General features: G+C 45.2%; 2 protein-coding genes across 5 annotated transcripts in view; both read left to right on the top strand.

Moving 5' to 3' along the window:
- PLEKHA2 (pleckstrin homology domain containing A2) overlaps positions 1 to 4,631 on the top strand; it is a 73,498-nt gene extending 68,867 nt beyond the window's left edge. For all 4 annotated transcript variants that reach the window (XM_055348962.2, XM_019032501.4, XM_055348961.2 and 1 more), the window contains one exon: positions 159 to 4,631. In XM_055348962.2, coding sequence (XP_055204937.1) covers positions 159 to 521 — 363 coding nt within the window. In that variant the 3' untranslated portion in view covers positions 522 to 4,631. The remainder of the gene's footprint in view (positions 1 to 158) is intronic.
- A 271-nt stretch (positions 4,632 to 4,902) lies between these two features.
- Positions 4,903 to 19,398, top strand: HTRA4 (HtrA serine peptidase 4). The gene is made up of 9 exons (XM_004046915.5): positions 4,903 to 5,449; positions 5,751 to 5,850; positions 7,266 to 7,470; positions 8,695 to 8,889; positions 9,957 to 9,989; positions 12,402 to 12,516; positions 13,252 to 13,309; positions 13,706 to 13,801; positions 18,691 to 19,398. Exons 1-9 carry the CDS (start codon positions 4,984 to 4,986, stop codon positions 18,851 to 18,853), a joined length of 1,431 nt encoding a protein of 476 aa, XP_004046963.5. The 5' UTR covers positions 4,903 to 4,983; the 3' UTR covers positions 18,854 to 19,398.
- The last annotated feature ends 536 nt before the right edge of the window (positions 19,399 to 19,934 follow it).

Genomic DNA, 19,934 nt, shown 5'->3' with positions numbered 1-19,934 from the left:
GAGTGAATCCTGTTGACCGTATTTCATTTTTGTAGGCAAGCGTCCTTGGACCTATGAGGTGGTGATCCTGGTTGGGTACTCTTTCTGGGACTCTGTGATAAACATTGTCTGAAAAGCCCTAACTTTCTTTTGTCTTTTTCTTCCTTTTATTTTTATAGGAAATGTCCTTTTCTAGATCCATTTCTTTGACCCGACCTGGAAGCTCCAGCCTTTCAAGTGGGCCCAACTCTATCCTGTGCAGGGGGCGGCCACCTTTGGAGGAAAAGAAAGCCCTCTGCAAAGCCCCCTCTGTGGCCTCCTCCTGGCAGCCCTGGACACCTGTCCCCCAGGCTGGGGAGAAGCTGCTTCCACCTGGAGAGACTTCAGAGGACTCTTTGTTCACACCTCGTCCTGGGGAGGGCAGCGCTCCTGGGGTGCTGCCCAGCTCCCGGATAAGGCACAGATCGGAGCCCCAGCACCCCAAGGAGAAGCCGTTTATGTTCAACCTTGATGATGAAAACATACGGACCTCTGATGTGTGATGGAGCACAGTGCCGTGGGAGGGAGGGAGGACTTGAGAGAAGGAGGCTGTGACTCAGTTTCTCTACCTTGTTGGAGGGTAGTCAGAGGCCTTTATGTCACTCATATTTCTGTGGATGCTCTTTGGGAGGGAGGGGCCCATCCAGCTGGCTGTGTGTGTGTGTGTGTGTGTGTGTGTGTGTGTGTAATATCAACGCAGTGTATTTAATTTGGGGAAGTCACTAGGTTAGAACTGTAGGCATACTCAGTGGAGAGGAAGCTACCTATTCTATTCTAACTATTCTGAGGTCTTCCTGGAGAGGGATTATTTTAGCAGCTCCTCTCCAGAGGGGGCTGGAAGTCCGGTTTCACCAATGACCAAGTTTTATTTCCTTGTCCTTGTTTTAGTTTTTTCATTTTGTTTTCAGTTTAGGTGCCTCGCAGCTCTTTTGGAATGGGCCAGCATTAGTCTAATTTTAAGCGCTATGTGTTTTGTACCCTTGCAAACTTGCTTTCTCTTTCTTCTTGCTGTTGCCCTTTGAATGAAGCCTTTCGTGCTTGCATGATCAGACCCTGTAATAGGATGAGTTTCCATGTACTTAACATGAAGAGATACAAAAAGAATCTAGAGTGAGAGATATATTTTTAATGAAATAGAAGCTTGGCATAGAAACATTGATTTAGACGTTATGAGTTGCTGGCCAGAGATTCCTCAGATAAAAGAGCCTAGAAAATTGAGTTTTGAGCTGGCATGGTGGCTCACGCCTGTAATGCCAGTAGTTTGGGAGGCTGAGGTGGGTGGATCACCTGAGGTCAGGAGTTCGAGATCAGCCTGGCCAACATGGTGAAACCCCGCCTCTACTAAAAAATATGCAAAATTAGCCGGGCGTGGTGGTGCAGGCCTGTAATCCCAGCTACTCGGAGGCTGAGGCAGGAGATTCACTTGAACCCAGGAGGTGGAGGTTGCAGTGAGCCAAGATCGCGCCATTGCACTCCAGTCAGGGCAACAAGAGTGAAACTCCGTCTCAAAATATAAAAGAAAATTGAGTGTCCCACCCAAATTTTAGGGCATACCTCCTTCCATTTGATAAGAAGATGCTATTTCCAGTGTCCCCGGGAGAATTCTTCCATCCAGTTTATATGGTGAATTGCCACCAGCGTTCCCTAAAGGAAGAGAGAACTTAGCTTATTTCTGTCTGTGACTTTTATCAGCTAGATCAGTTAATTGTATTTTTAAATTAAAAATTAGTAACTAGAGGAAGAGACTAAGAGAACTATTTTTACCTGAGTAAATGCTCTCCTCTTCTTGTGTCCAAATCTAATGCAGAGGTGAAAACACTTGATGAGAAAATCCTTTGTGGCTTGAGGGGAATCATGTTTCTTTCAGGACGTGTTGTTTCCCTGAAGTCTGTGTCACACTGAGAACTTTTTCTGACTGCACTGCTTTGGAGCTATTCATTTAAATTGAGTTTGGCCTAGTTGTCCTGGTATAAAACAGGAAATCTACATTGTTCCCTCTTTCTCTCCCTTCCATCCCTTCCCCTGCCTTTCCTATACACGCTGGTGTGCTTTTGCCCTCAGAAATTCTTGGTTTGGGAGTTATTTATTTTTGAGTGATCGAGGTTACGACATACTTGGAGCGGCATGATTTCAAGAAGCCATTCCAAATTCTTATAGCTCCTTAGCTCTGGTTTTACTCTCATATTTTCCCCAAGAAAATTTTTTGGCTATTCAAAGAAAGCACAAAATATGTGATGTGGAACTAACGAAAATAGGGACTTTTGAGATCTCTTTAAATATTCCCTGACTCACGGAAAAGATGTCCTCTTTTGGTGTTTACATTGTGAAAATCTACCCATTTCTCTCTCTCTCTCTCTTTTCTTTTAAATAAATTATAAGGCCGGCGTGGTGGCTCATGCCTGTAATCCCAGCACTTTGGGAGGCCGAGGCGGGCGGATCACGAGGTCAGGAGATCGAGACCGCGGTGAAACCCCGTCTCTACTAAAAATACAAAAAAAAAAAAAATTGGCCGGGCGCAGTGGCAGGCGCCTGTAGTCTCAGCTACTTGGGAGGCTGCGGCAGGAGAATGGTGTGAACCTGGGAGGCGGAACTTGCAGTGAGCCGAGATCGCGCCACTGCACTCCAGCCTGGGTGACAGAGCAAGACTCCGTCTCAAAAAAAAAAAAAAAAAAATTATCTGATAGGTTACTATTGCTAAATTAATTGGCCACTATAATAAGCTGATTTGTTTCTTATTCAGCAAGATCTCTTTTGAGAATGTGACAAATTAAACATACATAGAATCCATATAGTATTATCCTGATAAAGGGAAACGAGGACATTAAGACTGTCAAATGGAAATCTTCTTGTCAATTGGCAAACACTTGGGAATTCCACGTTAGAGCATTGCTTGTTTTTAATTTTTTTTTTTTTAATTTTTAAAAGACAGGGTCTCACTCTCTTACCCAGGCTAGAGTGCAGTGGTGTGATCATAGTTCATCATAACTTTGAATCTCTGGGCTTAAGCAATCCTCCCATGTTAGCTTCCCAAGCAGCTAGGACTACAGGGTTGTGCTACCACGCCTGGCTAATTTTTAATTTTTTTGTATGTACAGAGCCTGGCTATGTTGCCCAGGCTGTCTCAAACTCCTGGCTCAAGTGATCCTCCTGCCTTGGCCTCCTAAAGTGTTGGGATTACAGGTGTGAGCCACTGCACCTAGCCAGAACATTGTTAATGTAGTTCAATATGAGATAAATTATTATCTTCAATGAAACAAGCTCTAAAAGCATTCCATTCCTAAATTGTATTTCAAACTTCCTATTTTGTTGATATTTCTTAACTTCTGGCCAGTTTTAAGCCATAATCTTTTAATGTGAACCAAAGATGGCACGTATTTGACCAAAGCAGTTAGTTTTAAATGTATAAAATTGAACCAAATGGAAAAAATAGGGTGGGGATGCAGTATAGATTAGTGACTAAGTGCATAGGCTCTGGAGTAAATCTGAGTTTTTTTTTTTTTTAAAGGAATGTACTGCATTTTCTTTGTGGAATAAAAGCCTTGCCTGAGTTGTGCTATTTTCATAAGGCTTTTGAAGTGGTCTTGACCCACTGTGTGTAACAGTATTTCAGGTGGTCCTCCCCATGGCTGAATAATGCCATCCATTATTCTTTAATTTTTATTTTTAGAAACAGTGTTTCACTCTGTCACCCAGGCTGGAGTGCAGTGGCCTGATCATGGCTCACTGCAGCCTGGACCCCCTGGGCTCAATCCTGCCTCACAGCCTCCCAAAGTACTCAGATTATAGGTGTGAGCCACCATGCCTGGCCACCATCTATTACTTTTGAAAGCTTCAAAAGACTTGCTTACTCAATGTCAGCTGATGGTTGGTAAAAATAATTTGGCCTTTAGTGTTAAGTGAGACATCATAAGGGTATTGAGGCATACATTATGGAGATTGATGTCAGGTCAGAATATTGGAGTTATACATCTATTTCTGAGTTGAATACTCAGCTCCCACGAGAAAGAGTTTTAAGGTCCAGCTTCTTAGTCTACTTGAAGCAAATTTTTTTTCTTTTATATTTCTGAATATAAATATACTCTTATGTGGGCTAAAAGGACCCCATGAATAAATAGCAGGTTCAGTAGTTGAGGAGTGGAATTTAGTAGGTTTGTTTTCAGTGTAAATTAGATAACATATGTGGAGGTCACAGCATTTTGGAAATTGAGTGTCCCCAAGTGAGCTTTGTTTATAAACTTTCGAAATGTCGGAAGTGGACAGGTTTGTTAAATCTTGTCTGCCAGCACCCTTTTCTTCCTTTGTTCCTTTTCCTCTCTGTGTTATTGCCTGCGGCAGTCAGTCCTTCATACTAGATAGAGTTCAGATAAAGCAAACGTTTGGCAAAAACATACTGTTTGACCTCCTCCCCCTCTGCTTATGAAGGTGTAGCATGATTCTGTGTTTTAAAGCAGTGATGTTTCAGCTGTGAAATGCACTCGTTGTAAGCTCTAGGCTGAGTGCATGGAAACTGTTACGCTTCTCATTTTATGTGATCTCCTAATTGGTATGTAGCAAAAATTTTCTAAAACTGTTTTGTGGCTTGTTTTGTAATAAAACCATGTGAAATACTGAAATATGGTCATGTGTTTTCCTAATACTGACCTTCTGACCATGGGCGGGTGAGCTTTCTTATCAGTCTGCCCCCATTGTCGGTTTTAGGGATTTCAAGGAGGTAGGTTCCTGCTCCGGGTAGGGCTAGAGACCTTCCCCTCATTGCCTGGAGGAGAACCTGGCTCCGGGGCGCCGACGGGTGCGGGTGGTAGGGGATGTACGGGTGTGTATATGGAGAGGTATGCCAGGCTCTGCCCTTTAAAGTTTGGGGGCCGGCGGAGGCGGCGCCGTGGCCGGGAGAAAGTGTCTCTCATTTAGGAGCGTTTGCAGGTCCAGAGTAAAGTCACTGAAGAGTGGAAGCGAGGAAGGAACAGGATGATTAGACCTCAGCTGCGGCCCGCGGGGCTGGGACGATGCCTCCTGCCGGGGCTGCTGCTGCTCCTGGTGTCCGTCCTCTGGGCCGGGGCTGAAAAGCTACATACCCAGCCCTCCTGCCCCACGGTCTGCCAGCCCACGCGCTGCCCCGCGCTGCCCACCTGCGCGCTGGGGACCACGCCGGTGTTCGACCTGTGCCGCTGTTGCCGCGTCTGCCCCGCGGCCGAGCGTGAAGTCTGCGGCGGGGCGCAGGGCCAACCGTGCGCCCCGGGGCTGCAGTGCCTCCAGCCGCTGCGCCCCGGGTTCCCCAGCACCTGCAGTTGCCCGACGCTGGGAGGGGCCGTGTGCGGCAGCGACAGGCGCACCTACCCCAGCATGTGCGCGCTCCGGGCCGAAAACCGCGCCGCGCGCCGCCTGGGCAAGGTCCCGGCCGTGCCTGTGCAGTGGGGGAACTGCGGGGATACAGGTGAGCCGCGGGGGCGCGCGCCCTCGGGACGCTTTCTAACTCTGGAGGAGCGTAAAGGAACAAGACCTCGCTGAGACCGCACAGTTCGCGCCTGGTCCTCCTGCGTCATTTGCCTCCTGGATTCGACACCTCTGTGTTCCTGATTTCCTTTCCTCCTTAACAGGGGCTCTTTACCGGCTGCTACGTGGTTTCTCCCTCCCCATGCACCTTTTGAACACTGTCTTGCCTTTAACATTTTTCCAACTAGGATAGCAGGTCTGGTTCCCTCGAGGCGTACTCTTGAGCCAGTATTTCTTCATAGGGACCAGAAGCGCAGGCCCGCTCAGGAGGAATTACAACTTCATCGCCGCGGTGGTGGAGAAGGTGGCGCCATCGGTGGTTCATGTGCAGCTGTGGGGCAGGTAAAGGAGGAGGAGGAAGACCTCCACTGTCCCAGCTAATGGTTTATGCGTGCCTACCTGCTCCAGACCCTTCGCAAGCGTCATTTAATCCTAAAAAACCAGTGAGGAAACTGAGACGTAAAGAGGTTGAATAACCTGTTCAAGGTCATTTAACCAAAGAGCAGAGGCACAAGGATGCTGACTTCCAAATCCCAGCTCCCCCTGCCCACTTAGGTGGCTGGTGCTTTTTCCCCCTCCTGCCACAGACAAAATTTAAGGTCAGATGTAAGAGCTAGTAGACAATTTCTTTTCTTTTTTTGAGACAAGGTCTTGCTATGTCGCCAGGGCTGAAATGCAGTGACAGATCACGGCTCACTGCAGCTCCATCTGCTGGGCTCAAGCAATCCTCCCAACCCAGCCTCTGGAGTAACTGGGACTATAGGCAGGTGCCACCATACCCAGCTAATATTTGTATTTTTTTTGTAGAGACAAGGTCTTGTTATATTGCTCAGGCTGGTCTCGAACTCCTGGGCCCAAACGATCTGCCACCTTAGCCTCCCGACGTGCTGGGATTACGGGTGTAGCCACCACATCCAGCTTAGTAGGCATTTTGGTTGTGATCTTGCTCAGCCCCCACTTTGGATGCAAGGAAATCCAGACCCAGAGAGCAGGGTTAATTTGTCCTATGTTACTATGTTACGAGGCCAGTTGGTGGTGGAAACTAAGCCAGAATCAGAGCCCTTTGATTCTCTCCTGCCTGGGTCCTTGATACTGTGGTACGAGGCTGACTTTTGCCTCTAGTATTAGGATTGGGTTCAGTCTTTTCGCAGCAGAGAACCCATGGGCTGCTACACTAACCAGCTCTGAAGAAGCAGTGTCCCTGGAAAAGGAGAGCTGGACCCCACTCTCAACCATGCTCACAAGAGATGGCTGGGGCCCTGTACCTGCCAAGTCCATTGATACACGGAGAAAATTTACGCATAGCCAGGGAAAAGTGAAATGTCTGAGAAAACTGAAGGAAGGCTGGGCACGGTGGCTCATGCCTGTAATCCCAGCACTTTGGGAGGCCGAGGCGGGTGGATCACCTGAGGTCAGGCGTTCGAGAGCAGCCTGGCCAACATGGTGAAACCCCATCTCCACTAAAAATACAAAAATTAGCCAGGCGTGGTGGTGCATGCCTGTATCCCAGCTTCTTGGGAGGCTGAGGCAGGAGAATTGCTTGAACCTGGGAGGTGGTTGCAGTGAGCCGAGATTGCGCCACTGCACTCCAGCCTGGGCAAAAGAGTGAGATTCTGTCTCAAAAAAGAAAAAAGAAAAGAAAAGAAAACTATGATGGAAGTATGTTTAATAAGAGTGAGGTTCCCATGACTCAGATTATATGGCTGTATCCCCTAACTTTCTTGCCCTGTGTTTACACTATTGTCTTGTGGAGACAGGTTACTTCACGGCAGCAGGCTTGTTCCTGTGTACAGTGGCTCTGGGTTCATAGTGTCTGAGGACGGGCTCATTATTACCAATGCCCATGTTGTCAGGAACCAGCAGTGGATTGAGGTGGCGCTCCAGAATGGGGCCCGTTATGAAGCTGTTGTCAAGGATATTGACCTTAAATTGGATCTTGCGGTGATTAAGATTGAACCAAATGTGAGTATTTCAGGGCTGAGTCAGAGTCTACATATTTGGGGATTTTTATCTATTTGCTGATATTTTCTGCCCCACTACACTCTCACACCACATCTTTTCTGTTGAATATATGCTTTTCTCTGGTTTCTTTCTGTTCTTTACTCCCTCTTTTATTTATTTGCTTCAACGCCTTTCTGTATATCCGTAACCGTTTCTTTCTTTTCTTTCTTTCTTTTTTTTGAAACAGTCTCCCTCTGTCACCCAGGCTGGAGTACAGTGGCTCAATCTCAGCTCACTGCAACCTCTGCCTCCTGGGTTCAAGTGATTCTCCTGCCTCAGCTTCCTGAGTACCTGGGATTACAGGTGCCTGCCACCATGCCTGGCTAATTTTTGTACTTTTAGTAGAGACTGGGTTTTACCATGTTGGCCAGGCTGGTCTCGAACTCCTGACCTCAAGTGATCCACCCGCCTCGGCCTCCCAAAGTGCTGGGATTACAGGTGTGAGCCACTGCGCTTGGCCTCTAACTGTTTCTGTTAACTATCAAGCAGTTTTTTTTTTTTTTCCTCCTTCAACTCCTTCTTCAACAAATGCTGCTTCAGGGAAAATTATTTCTCTACTTGTCTTAGGATATCAGAAATTACTGCAATGGACTCAAAGTTGCTAAGGAATACTTTGAAGTCCTTACTACACATAGTACTGGTAGTCTGCACATCACATATATTGACATGGTGTCTGAGAGCTTTTTAGAAGTTCAGAGTCTCAGCCTTTACCCAGATAGATGTGCTGACTCAGAATCTGCATTAACATCACATCCCTAGGTGATTTGCACGCACATTACAGTGTGAGAAGTGTCGCCCTGGGTGATCTCCTTTCTGTTTGTGGCTTACTCACTTTGACTGTTAAGCTTTGAGCTGGAATGGTGCTGTGTAAATTCCTAATGTCAGTTTATGTTCGTCAGTGACTTCACTGGCTGTTTACTAACAGTAATTTCTACAAAGTAATTGTTTTAGATCTTAGAAATGATCCTAGTCATCTTAACAATCAAGAGCTTCATGGTAGTTGGACTTTGAGGAAGAAGTAGAAGGCAATCATAGAAGCTGTGTGAGTGGGTGCTTCTCAGGTGGTAAGGGCCAAGGTGATAGAGACAGCGTCATATATGTGTTAGACACACACTTTGGTCAATTCTGATCGTGATTTGTTCTTTACCCTTTCTGTCCTCCTCATCCCTCTTTGGGCACGTGCAGGCTGAACTTCCTGTACTGATGCTGGGAAGATCATCTGACCTTCGGGCTGGAGAGTTTGTGGTGGCTTTGGGCAGCCCATTTTCTCTGCAGAACACAGCTACTGCAGGAATTGTCAGCACCAAACAGCGAGGGGGCAAAGAACTGGGGATGAAGGATTCAGATATGGACTACATCCAGATTGATGCCACAATTAATGTAAGTCACTTAGGACAGAGGTGCCCAACCTGTGGGCTGTGGACCAGTACAGGTCCATGGCCTATTAGGAACTGGGCCGCACAGCAGGCGGTGAGCCACGGGCGAGTGAGAATGACTGCCCGAGTTCCACCTCCTGTCAGATCAGTGGCGGCATTAGATTCTCACAGGAGTGCAAACCCTATTGTGAACTGCGCATGCAAGGGATCTGGATTGCATGTTCCTTATAGAATCTAACTCATGCCCGATGATCTGAGGTGGAGCAGTTTCATCCCAAACCACCCCTCCATCTGTGGAAAAATTGTCTTCCACAAAGCCGGTCCCTGTGCCAAAAAGTTTGGGGATTGCTGACTTAGGAGGCCTTTCCTCAGATCACACAATATTGTCAGTTCAGTGAGAAGAATATGTCAGAGTGAACTTTGGGGATGTCCAGGTTTGGTTAAATCACTGTGGGAGGAATGGAATGCCACTTTGTTAGAGTCTGTCCCGTTCGCTGTGATCGCTGGCATCCATGCTATTGGGTGGTCTGTTGTAGAGGTCACCCCTCCTGTAAAAAGGTGGTGGTCCCTTGGCCAGGCACGGTGGCTCATGCCTGTAATCCCAGCACTCTGGGAGGCTGAGGGGGGTGGATCATGAGGTCAGGCATTCGAGACCAGTCTGGCCAACATGATGAAACCCTGTCTCTACTAAAAATACAAAAATTAGCTGGGCATGGTGGCGGGTGCCTGTAATCCCAGCTACTTAGCAGGCTGAGGCAGGAGAATCACTTGAACCAGGAGGCAGAGGTTGCAGTGAGTCGAGATTGCGCCATTGCATTCCAGCCTGGGCAACAGAGTAAGACTCCGTCTCAAAAAAAAAAAAAAAAAGTGAAGGTGGTGGTCCCACTGCTATAGTTCTTTACCTACACTGACTTTGGTATTGGTGATGATAGGGGCACAATTTTGCCGGCCGGGGGGGAATAGGAGCTTGGTGGGCTGCTTTTGGTAAACTGTTTTGGGAGCTATGTGTAAAGGACAAGGGGGAATGTATTCATTAGCTTCACTGATGTCTTTTTCAAATTCTGCTTTTAGAATGGGAATTCTGGTGGTCCTCTGGTGAACTTGGTAAGTGATCACTTTCCTTGTTGCTTCATGTTTCTTCTTAACTTTCAAAGACTTTATTAATTCCAGGCCAGGGGTGGTGGCTCATGCCTGTAATCCCAGCACATTTGGGATGACTGCTTGGGGCCAGGAGTTTGAGACTAGCCTGGGCAAGACGGCAAGACACCATATCTACAAAAACAAAAACAAAAAAGGACTTTACATATTCCATGATGCAGACTTGGGTGCCACTCTTGTGTAGACAGCTGTGGAATGGTGCTTTTCTGTTCTTGGACCTTAAGTCAATAGTTAGAAAAAATTCAAGATTGTTATCCTGGTGTGTGATCTCATCCCACTGAGAACACTAGGGTTCTAGCTCTGGCTTCCTTTGAAATTTCTCTCTTCCCCGTGCTTTCTGTTTTCATTGGCTAGTTACCTAAAGCCCTGGATTTTATTTATTTATTTATTTATTTATTTATTTATTTATTTAATAGAGACGATGTCTCACTATGTTGCCCAGGCTGGTCTCAAACTCCTGAGTTCAAGTAATCCTCCTGCCTTGGCCTCCCAAAGTGTTAGGATTACAGGCATGAGCCACCATGCTGTGCCAAAAGCCCTGGATATTAAACCCAGGTTTATGCCAAATGATCAGCTTTGCTATGAAATGTAGGTCCTTGAAGACCCCTTGATGCTGCATATGAAGAACTATCTCTCATTTAAAAATGCTAATTACATAATGTCATCTGTCCAGGTTTTTAGTCTTGACCTCTTGACCTGCTTATAGATGAGAGAAAAGCCACAACCAGCACTGCTGACTTCAAGTGAGCTGCCTGCCTTGGCCTCTCAAATACATTGCCGTGTCATGTATTCTTAAATTGTATTCCGTGTCTCTAGTGGAAATGTCAGGGTTTCTAGTTGCCCAAATATGTGTGAAAACCTAAGAGAGTGCAATGCTGTTTGACACATAGCACGTGATCATCCTTTCTGAGTCCCTTTGCACTGATTGCTTTTGGTTCCTGTTTAAATATTACATTTGCTTTTAGAATGAATTTTATGCAAAATGATTTTTTTTTTAACTCATAGCATTGCATGTCATTTTTGTTTGTTTTGTTCCTGCCTTCTCCATTAGACAATGAGTTAATTAGAGCAGGGATGAAATGCAGAATTTCAGGCCATACCCCAGACCTACTGAATTACAATCTGTAGTTTAACACAATCAGAAATCTCTTTTCTGGCTGGGTACGGTGGCTCACTCCTGTAATCCCAGCACTTTGGGAGTCTGAGATGGGTGGATCACCTGAGGTCAGGAGTTCAAAACCAGCCTGGCCAACATGGTGAAACCCCATCTCTACCTAACATACAAAAAAAAAAAAAAAAAATTAACCGGGCATGGTGGCATGCGCCTGTAATCCCAGCTACTTGGGAGGCTGAGGCAGGAGAATCGCTTGAACCCGGGAGGCAGAGGTTGCAATGAGCCAAGGTTGCACCAATGCACTCCAGCCTGGGCAACACAGTGAGACTCCGTCTCAAAAAGAAAAGAAAAAAAAAAAGAAATCTTTTTTATCCTTTCCCATTACCTAAAAGGCTAAAGGGAAGATGAGGTACATAAAGAGGAAAATATTTTCTACCTCATACCTTTAGCTTAGCAGAGCTTTGTTCCCTAAGGTCAATTTTGCTAATTCTTCTGAATAGTTTCAGTGCAGTGTTACTGACAATCCCACAGCTTTTTACCTTTTCCATGTTTATTTTTAGTTTTAAATAATAAAAAGGCAAATGCTCCTTGTCCTTCTACCTTTGTCAAAATACAAACTGTGGCTCACTTTTAAAGTCAATGTAACTTACTAAAGGAAAAAAATGAGCTTAAGTTTTTTTTTTTTTTTTTTGAGACGGAGTCTCACTAGGTCGCCCAGGCTGGAGTGCAGTGGCGCGATCTCGGCTCACTGCAAGCTCCGCCTCCCGGGTTCACGCCATTCTCCTGCCTCAGCCTCCCGAGTAGCTGGGACTACAGGTGCCCGCCACCAGGCCCGGTTAATTTTTTTATATTTTTAGTAGAGACTGGGTTTCACCATGTTAGCCAGGATGGTCTCGATCTCCTGACCTCGTGATCCGCCCGCCTCGGCCTCCCAAAGTGCTGGGATTACAGGCGTGAGCCACCGCGCCCAGCCATGAGCTCAAGATTTTAAAAAGTCCTCAGCATCCTTGATCCTTTGGCCATGAAAAGAAGGTAACTTCTGCGCATGTGCAGTTACCCTTTGCTGTCCCATCACACTATTTGCCCCATAAAGGAACATCCGTTGCTCTCTTTTTAAGTACAAAGTTCCTCTCGGCCCTGTTTTCTGACCCTAAGTAACTAGCTTCACTCCTTCTGCTTGTTCTGGTCTTGCACTCATCAGTTTGCAAAACTTCATGACTGAATGATGTCCCCTCCCTTGCCAGGATGGTGATGTGATTGGCGTCAATTCATTGAGGGTGACTGATGGAATCTCCTTTGCAATTCCTTCAGATCGAGTTAGGCAGTTCTTGGCAGAATACCATGAGCACCAGATGAAAGGTAAAGCAAGTTGGGATTTTTTTTTTTTTTTTTTGGTTTCGTCTTGTGCTTTTCAGGAACACTCAATCTTTTGTGGTGACAGCAATTTTTTTGTTTTTGTTTTTGAGACAGAATTTTGCTCATCATCCAGGTTGGAGTGCAGTGGCGTGATCTTGGTTTACTGCAACCTCTCCCTCCTGGGTTCAAGCGATTCTCCTGCCTCAGCCTTCCGAGTAGCTGGGACTACAGGCACCCACTGCCACGCCCAGCTAATTTTCGTATTTTCAGTAGAGACGGGGTTTCACTATGTTGGCCAGGCTGGTCTTGAACTCCTGACCTCCAGTGATCCGCTTGCCTCGGCCTCCCAAAGTGCTGGGATTACAGGCATGAACCACCATGCCTGGCCCGGAGACAGCCATTTGAATCCTGTAGACTACTGGGTCACTCATTTGTACTCAGCTCCTATAATGGTGATTTGAGCAGCAATATTGGGGGACTAGGCACAAACCAAGCATGAGTTGTACCCAGAAGTATTTGGATTGAGCTAATGTGGAAATGAAACCCAGGGGCTGGAGGTGGGAGGTGGGTGGGAGGAGTGTAAGTGCTAATGACAAAGGTTCTCTGAAGCCTGTGTTTCATCCAGGTAACCTGAAAGGACAGCTGTGATGGCAAAGAGATCCTGGGACATGGGTGTCTTTTAAGCTGCGCTAACAGGAAAGAGGTTTTGTTGTAACACATCATATCTTTCCTTTCCAGGAAAGGCGTTTTCAAATAAGAAATATCTGGGTCTGCAAATGCTGTCCCTCACTGTGCCGTAAGCATGTGTTTGAATATGTCTGGGTTGTTTTTCAGAGGCAAAAACCATAGCTGCACAGTCTTAACAGAAAAGCTGAGCCACTTGGACCACAGCCAGGTACTCTTGTGACCATAGGCCCTATCTGTCTCAGGGTATGTATCTGCCTCTGCCTGCATCAGCACTAACTATACATAGTTTATTTCATTGTGGCTGTATTTTATAATGTCCAGTGGTTCTAGGCTTTGGGATAGAGGCTCAGCCCGAACTGAGAGGAGAATGACTGTGATTAGCTTGATGGAATCTTCCTTGGCCCTTGTGAACCTTGAGCAGAACAGAGTACCTACTAAGAGTTTCAGCTTTTACCAGGGATCAGGAGACTAATTCATTGTTTCCTAATCTTCTCACTTCTCTTAGCCTTAGTGAAGAATTGAAGATGCATTATCCAGATTTCCCCAATGTGAGTTCTGGGGTTTATGTATGTAAAGTGGTTGAAGGAACAGCTGCTCAAAGGTAAGAGAAGTGAAGGCCTTTGTCATCTACCTTTGCTTTTTCTAAATGTGTGCCATGGTAAAATGCATGGGGGATCCAGACTTGATCTGTCCAATACAGTGGCCACTACCTACATGTAGTATGTACTGAACACATGAAATGTGGCCAGTGTGACTGAGGAACTGAATTTTGAATTAAAGTAAGTTTAATTTAAATTAAAAAACCCAGGCCAGGCGCAGTGGCTCACGCCTGTAATCCCAGCACTTTGGAAGGCCAGGGTGGGTGGATCACCTGAGGTCAGGAGTTTGAGACCAGCATGGCCAACATAGTGAAACCCTGTCTCTACTAAAAATACAAAAATTAGTGGGTGTGCCTGTAATTGCAGTTACTTGGGAGGCTGAGGCAGGAGAATCGCTTGAACATGGGAGGCAGAGGTTGCAGTGAGCTGAGATCACGCCACTGTACTCCAGTCTGGGCGACAGAGCAAGACTCCACCTCAAAAAAAAATATTATCATTGTATAGTAGTATATTGGGGGTGTGTGTTATTTCAAGTGGATTTCAAAGACATAGGAAACAGAGTGTAAAATAACTATTTTAAAAATATCACGTTAAATGATAATATTTGGATATATTGTATTAAATAAGATATATTATTAAATTAAATTCATCTATTTAAAAATTTTTAAAAATGTGGCTACAAGAAAATTTAAAATTATGTATGTGGCTTGCATTATTGTCTACAGGACAGTGCTGATTCAGACTTGGGTACTTATAAAGGCTTTTTTTGTATTTTGGGAGGGAGGTGGTTCTCTATAGTCTAAGAAGAGCTCATGTTATGAGTTAATAGCATAAGTTTAAATTAATTTGGCTAGGAATTCCCAAATCTACCCTTTCAACATTAATAGTTATTACTTAATAACTATTGATTAACACCGATTAGGTATTAGTAACTATTAATTATTCATTAATAGTTTTTTTTTTCTTTTGAGATGGAGTCTCACTCTTGTTGCCCAGGCTGGCATGCAGTGGTGCAATCTCGGCTCACTGCAACCTCCACCTCTCAGGTTCAAGCGATTCTCCTGCCTCAGCCTCCCGAGTAGCTGGGATTACAGGCACCCGCCACCACGCTTGGTTAATTGTTGTATTTTTAGTAGAGACAGGGTTTTACCATGTTGGCCAGGCTGGTCTCGAACTCCTGGCCTCGAGTGATTCACCCACCTCGGCCTCCCAAAGTACTGGGATTACAGGCATGAGCCACCGCGCCTGGCCATATTTTAGGTATTTTAAAACACATTTTTCGGCTGGGCATGTTGGCTCAGCCCTGTAATCCTAGCACTTTGGGAGGCTGAGGTGGGAGGATTGCTTGAGCCTGAGAGTTCGAGACCAGCCTGGGGAACATGGTGAAACCCTGTCTCTACAAAAAATAAAAATTAGGCCAGGTGCTGTGACTCACGCCTGTAATCCCAGTACTTTGGGAGGCCAAAGTGGGCAGATCACTTGAGGTCAGGATTTTGAGACCAGCCTGGCAAACTTGGTGAAACACCATCCCTACTTAAAAAATATAAAAATTAGCTGGGTGTGTTGTCGCATGCCTGTAATCCCAGCTACTTGGGAGGCTGAGGTCAGAGAATCGCTTGAACCTGGGCAGCAGAGGTTGCAGTGAGCTGGGATCACGCCCCTGTACTCCAGCCTGGGCAAGAAAGCGAGACTCCATTAAAAAAAACAAAAAACAAAAAACAAAAATTAGCCAGGTGTGGTGGTTTGCACCTGTGGTCCCAGTTACTTGGGGAGGTTGAGATGGGAGGATCACCTGAGTCTGGGCTGTAATGAGCTGTGCTCATGCCACTGCACTCCAGCCTGGGCAACAGAGTGAGACCCTGTCTCAAACAAACAAACAAGCAAAAAAAACTACACCAAAACCTCATAAAACCTACATTTTTCTTTGAACTCTGAATGACAATATCAGAGGCCAGCGCTAAGACCTGTGTAATAAAGCAGAGGCTAGGACAGCTTCCAAAAGAAGGTTCTCCAGCTGATTTCACTGTTGTTTCAAAACATTTAATACTAAGTACTGAGAGAGGTGGCTTGTCCTACAAATATCATTCTCCTGGGCTTTTCTGTTGTACTTTTTTTTTTTTTTTTGAGACGGAGTCTTGCTCTGTCACCAGGCTGGAGTGCAGTGGTGCGATCTCGGCTCACTGCAACCTCTGCCTCCTGGGTTCAAGTGATTCTCCTGCCTCAGCCTTCTGAGGAGCTGGCACTACAGGCGTGCGTCACCACACCCAGCTAATTTTTGTATTTTTAGTAGAGATGGGTTTTCACCATGTTGGCCAGGATGGTCTCCATCTCTTGACCTTGTGATCCGCCTGCCTCGGGCTCCCAAAGTGCTGGGATTACAGGCGTGAGCCACCGCCCGCGGTCTGTACTTCTTTATTATCCCTTTCTCATTGTTTTTATATTTCAAGAGCTCAGTAATCTGTTTAGATTATGGCACCACTTTCACTGGGGCTTTCCCCCTAGTGAAATCAGAGGGCACTGTTCAGCACAGCAGTCATAGGTCTCATGTTACTAAATTTGGCTTGTCCCTGATTTCTCTGGACTTTTCTCATTCCTGCTCTGCTCCACTCTTCCCCCATTTCCTTATTTTTAAGTTCTGGTTCAAGACCAAAGCTATTTCTTTCGGCTAAGTCCTTGCTACTCAGAATGTGGTCTGTAGACCAGCGTCATTAGCTCAGCTGGGGCTTGTTGGAAAGGCAGAATCCCAGGTCCCACCTTTGATCCACTGAATCGGAATCTGTGTGTTTAACAAGATCCCTAGGTGATTCATGTGTATGTTAAAATGTGAAAATTAGTGCTGGAAGTTGCTGATAAACAGAAATCAGGACTGGGCATGGTGGCTCATGCCATGATGCGGGAGGATCATTTGAAACCAGGAGTTTGAGACCAGCCTGAGCAACATAGTGTCTAAAGATGAATAAATAAAATAAACAAAATCAGCTGGGTGTGGTGGCAGGTGCCTGTAGGGAGGCTGAGGCAGGAGGATCATGTGAGCCCAGGAGTTTGAGGCTGCAGTGAGCCATGATTGCACCATTGTATTCCAGCCTGAGTAAGAGAGTGAGAATCTGTCTCAAACAAATCTATTCTTTCTGGCTTTCACTGACTTATACCTAATAACAATGATAATTACACCATTATCTGGCACTTACAAAACTTTTCCTGTATCTCAGGCACTATTTGAAGTGTTTTATTTTTATTATTATTATTTTTTTGAGACTGAGTTTCGCTCTTGTTGCCCCAGCTGGAGTGCAATGGCATGATCTCAGCTCACTGCAACCTCCGCCTCCTGGGTTCAAGCGATTCTTCTGCCTCAGTCTCCCAAGTAGCTGGGATTACACACCTAGCTAATTATTGTACTTTTAATAGAGACGAGGTTTCACTATGTTGGGCAGGCTGGTCTCGAACTCCTGACCTCAGGTGATCCACACGCCTGGGCCTCCCAAAGTGCTGGGATTACAGGTGTGAGCCACTGCTCCTGGCCTATTTGAAGTGTTTTATACACCTGTTTGTGCTCCCAACATTTTATGATGTAGGTATTATTTTATAGAGGAAGCAGCTGTGGTACAAAGAGGTTCATTAACTTGTAGAACGCAGTAAATCAGAGAGCAGAGAGCAGGGATGTGGGCCCTGGCTGAACCCTTCTATTATCCTGCTTTGGTGGCTGCTTTTCTGTTTCTGACAGGCAGAGTGATTTAGTGGCAAGAAGATGGGTTCCCAAGTCTGAAAGACCCAGGATGAAATCCCTCTCACAAGTTGCATGACACAGAAAAAGGTCATTTGTCCTGTCTGAGCCATAGTTCCTCATATTTGGTGCATAGGTTACTAGTAATAATTTGCAGGTTTCTTTTTCTCTTTTCTGACTCACAGGACTAGTATGAATTAAGTTCTCTATAAGTTCTTTCTTTGTACTCACTGGTCCTAAGTCATCCTCCTAAACTGTCTTTGTTCTAAGGTTATTTCTTGATTTTAGTTTTATACTCAAGCGTCTCTTCACATCCTCTTGCGTTAAGCTTCTTCTTTTTAAACTCCACATATCTTGATGATCAAACCACATTATCATTCTTCCTTGAGCTTCTCATTTCTATCAAGTGGTGTCTCCTGGAGTCATTTGCTGTTCCGTTTTCAGCCTATTTTCACCAAATCACTGGCATGGCTATTTCTGTATTGTAGTGTTTTGTATTTGGAGCTGGTTTTTGCTTCTAGAATATATAGTCTATGTGAAGCAATTATGTTGAAGGCAATAAAGAAGTCACAACTTTGGAGAAAAGGAGCCTAGAGCCAGAGCTGGAAATATTTAGACTCAGAAGGTTGGCGGGTTTTTGATTTAGTGGAAGCAGAATTCCTATAATGCAGCTCAGCATCCTTCCCAGCTCCATAAGCTGGGGCGGAGGGGTGGGGTGGGGTGGGGAAGACGGGCAAGTGAGTGGGCTGCCAGAATCAAACTGAGCCGAGTTTAAGTGTCTGGGAGAAAACATACTGCTTGGGCTTTTCACTTTGGCTGCTGAGGCTGGGAGCATGTTTGAAGTTCACACAGATCAGGGATTGATAGAAATTAAAAGCTAAACTCCCCCTTCCAAACCAATTCCCCAAAATGGGAGGAGTAAACTTCTCACATGATTCTGATAGGAAATTAATTTTATAAAGGTAAATAAGACAGTTGTCCTCTAGGTGACTTTTTTGCAGCATATTTTAGAATAGCTTTATGATTTGGAAGGATTGAGGCTATTTTCTCATTTGTATGCTTAATGCCAGCAAAATAGTGCCATTAAGACAGAGATATTAAATTATAGATGGGGATAAGTAAAATTCTTCTTATAGTTTCATGATCCTCTTTTTTTTCTTCCTCTCTCAGCTCTGGATTGAGAGATCACGATGTAATTGTCAACATAAATGGGAAACCTATTACTACTACAACTGATGTTGTTAAAGCTCTTGACAGTGATTCCCTTTCCATGGCTGTTCTTCGGGGAAAAGATAATTTGCTCCTGACAGTCATACCTGAAACAATCAATTAAATATCGTTTTAAAGTGGGATTATCTAAAAAAAAACAGTTAGATCACCTGGTTTGTATTGGAGATGTGCCAAACATGGCAAGAAGTTTTTGGATCTTTTTCTTACAAAGAAAAATGGATGGTTATCAACCCAAATGCCCATCAATGACAGACTGGATAAAGCAAATGTGGTACATATACACCACGGAATACTATGCAGCCATAAAAAGCAACAGTCCTCTGCAGGGACATGGATGGAGCTGGAAACCATTATCCTCAGCAAACTAACGCAGGAACAGAAAACCAAATACTGCATGTTCTCACTTATAAGTGGGAGCTGAACAATGAGAACACATGAACATAGGGAGGGGAACAACACAAACTGCGGCCTGGCAGTGGGTAGGGTAGAGGGAGGGAGAGCATTAGCAAAAATAGCTAATGCATGCTGGGCTTAACACCCAGGTGATGGGTTGACAGGTGCAGCAAACCATCATGGCACACATTTACCTATGAAACAAACCTGCACATCCTGCATATGTACCTTAGAACTTAAAAATAAAAATAAAAATGGTAATGTTGTGAGATTACAATTAAAAAATAAGAAAAATGGAGTTTGAAACACATATACACATTCAGGGATCATTAGGTTGGGGTACTATACTGTTTATTTTTATTTTTATTTTTTTATTTTTTATTTTTTATTGATCATTCTTGGGTGTTTCTTGCAGAGGGGGATTTGGCAGGGTCACAGGACAATAGTGGAGGGAAGGTCAGCAGATAAACAAGTGAACAAAGTTCTCTGGTTTTCCTAGGCAGAGGACCTTGCGGCCTTCCGCAGTGTTTGTGTCCCTGGGTACTTGAGATTAGGGAGTGGTGATGACTTTTAACGAGCATGCTGCCTTCAAGCATCTGGTTAACAAAGCACATCTTGCACCGCCCTTAATCCATTCAACCCTGAGTGGATACAGCACATGTTTCAGAGAGCACAGGGTTGGGGGTAAGGTCACAGATCAACAGGATCCCAAGGCAGAATTTTTCTTAGTACAGAACAAAATGAAGTCTCCCATGTCTACCTCTTTCTACACAGACACGGCAACCATCCGA

This window comes from Gorilla gorilla, chromosome 7 (genome assembly GCF_029281585.2).
Source record: "Gorilla gorilla gorilla isolate KB3781 chromosome 7, NHGRI_mGorGor1-v2.1_pri, whole genome shotgun sequence".
In the NCBI taxonomy this organism is placed as follows: Eukaryota; Metazoa; Chordata; class Mammalia; order Primates; family Hominidae; genus Gorilla; species Gorilla gorilla.
The sequence above is the reverse complement of the archived record's forward strand: the minus strand, read 5'-3'. Positions and strand labels throughout refer to the sequence as shown.